This window comes from Buceros rhinoceros, unplaced genomic scaffold (genome assembly GCF_000710305.1).
Source record: "Buceros rhinoceros silvestris isolate BGI_N320 unplaced genomic scaffold, ASM71030v1 scaffold12529, whole genome shotgun sequence".
NCBI classification, from domain to species: Eukaryota; Metazoa; Chordata; class Aves; order Bucerotiformes; family Bucerotidae; genus Buceros; species Buceros rhinoceros.
The window spans coordinates 51902-52684 of NW_010432161.1; the positions used below are offsets into that span (position 1 = coordinate 51902).

The 783-nt window shown below is 51.1% G+C and overlaps 1 protein-coding gene across 1 annotated transcript in view; it reads right to left on the reverse strand.

The window, feature by feature from the left end:
* LOC104500077 (ankyrin-1-like) overlaps window positions 1–106 on the reverse strand; it is a gene marked incomplete at its 3' end in the record, with an annotated part of 51682 nt that extends 51576 nt beyond the window's left edge. The window contains exon 1 of the mRNA XM_010143670.1: window positions 4–106. Coding sequence (XP_010141972.1) covers window positions 4–106 — 103 coding nt within the window. The remainder of the gene's footprint in view (window positions 1–3) is intronic.
* Between the last annotated feature and the right edge of the window lie 677 nt (window positions 107–783).

The following is a 783-nucleotide window of genomic DNA, read 5'->3' on the forward strand; positions in this document are numbered from 1 at the left end:
AGCGGTTCCTCCGCTTGCGATTGGATTCTTCCTTCTCCTTCTGCTCCTGCAGAGCCTGAGCCTCAATATCTTTGATTTTCTTCAGCTGCTTAGCTGCTTGAGCCATGGCTGGTCAGACTGCAGTTCCCTCCAGAGCTCTCACCTGCACTTTCCACGCAGCACCCTCCAGTTCCTGGCCAAGAAAGTCCCTTCCCTCACACAAATGCTGTCGACCCAGATGAGCGTGAAACCAGTAATGAGAGGAAAATAGAAAGCAGTCAGTAAGCCCCGAAGGGCAACCGATGTCTCCAGCTAATTGCTAGATGGAGTCTAGGACACCTTTATAAAGCATCAATAACCCTAAATCCAGCTGTTCCAGAGGTTCTGTGCACCATTGCAACAGCCCCTGTCTGCACTGGCACATCATGCAGAATCCTCCTTGTGGGACAGGACATCGGGCTGGTGCTGTGCTCTCTCCCTCACTGTCTCTCCTGCAGCACGAGAAGAGATGCAGGCAGTCAGCCACAGGAAGGAAAATAACTCTCAGCAATTAATGCATGATGACAACAGAGAAGCAGTGAAAAAGGAGGCTGATGCATTTCCTTCCGACTTCTGGGTTCTCTGTAGCAATGCATAAAGAGCAGTAACCTGCGTGTAGTCAGTCAGTGGCTTTTCCACTGCAGTGCTGCTGAGGCAGGCACATATTCCAGTCTCTCCGATTTTCTTCCTCTCAGTCACTCTCTGTGCAGCAGCCGCATCACTCACTCACTCTCTGGGTTATGATTCCAGCTCCTTTCAAGGGGG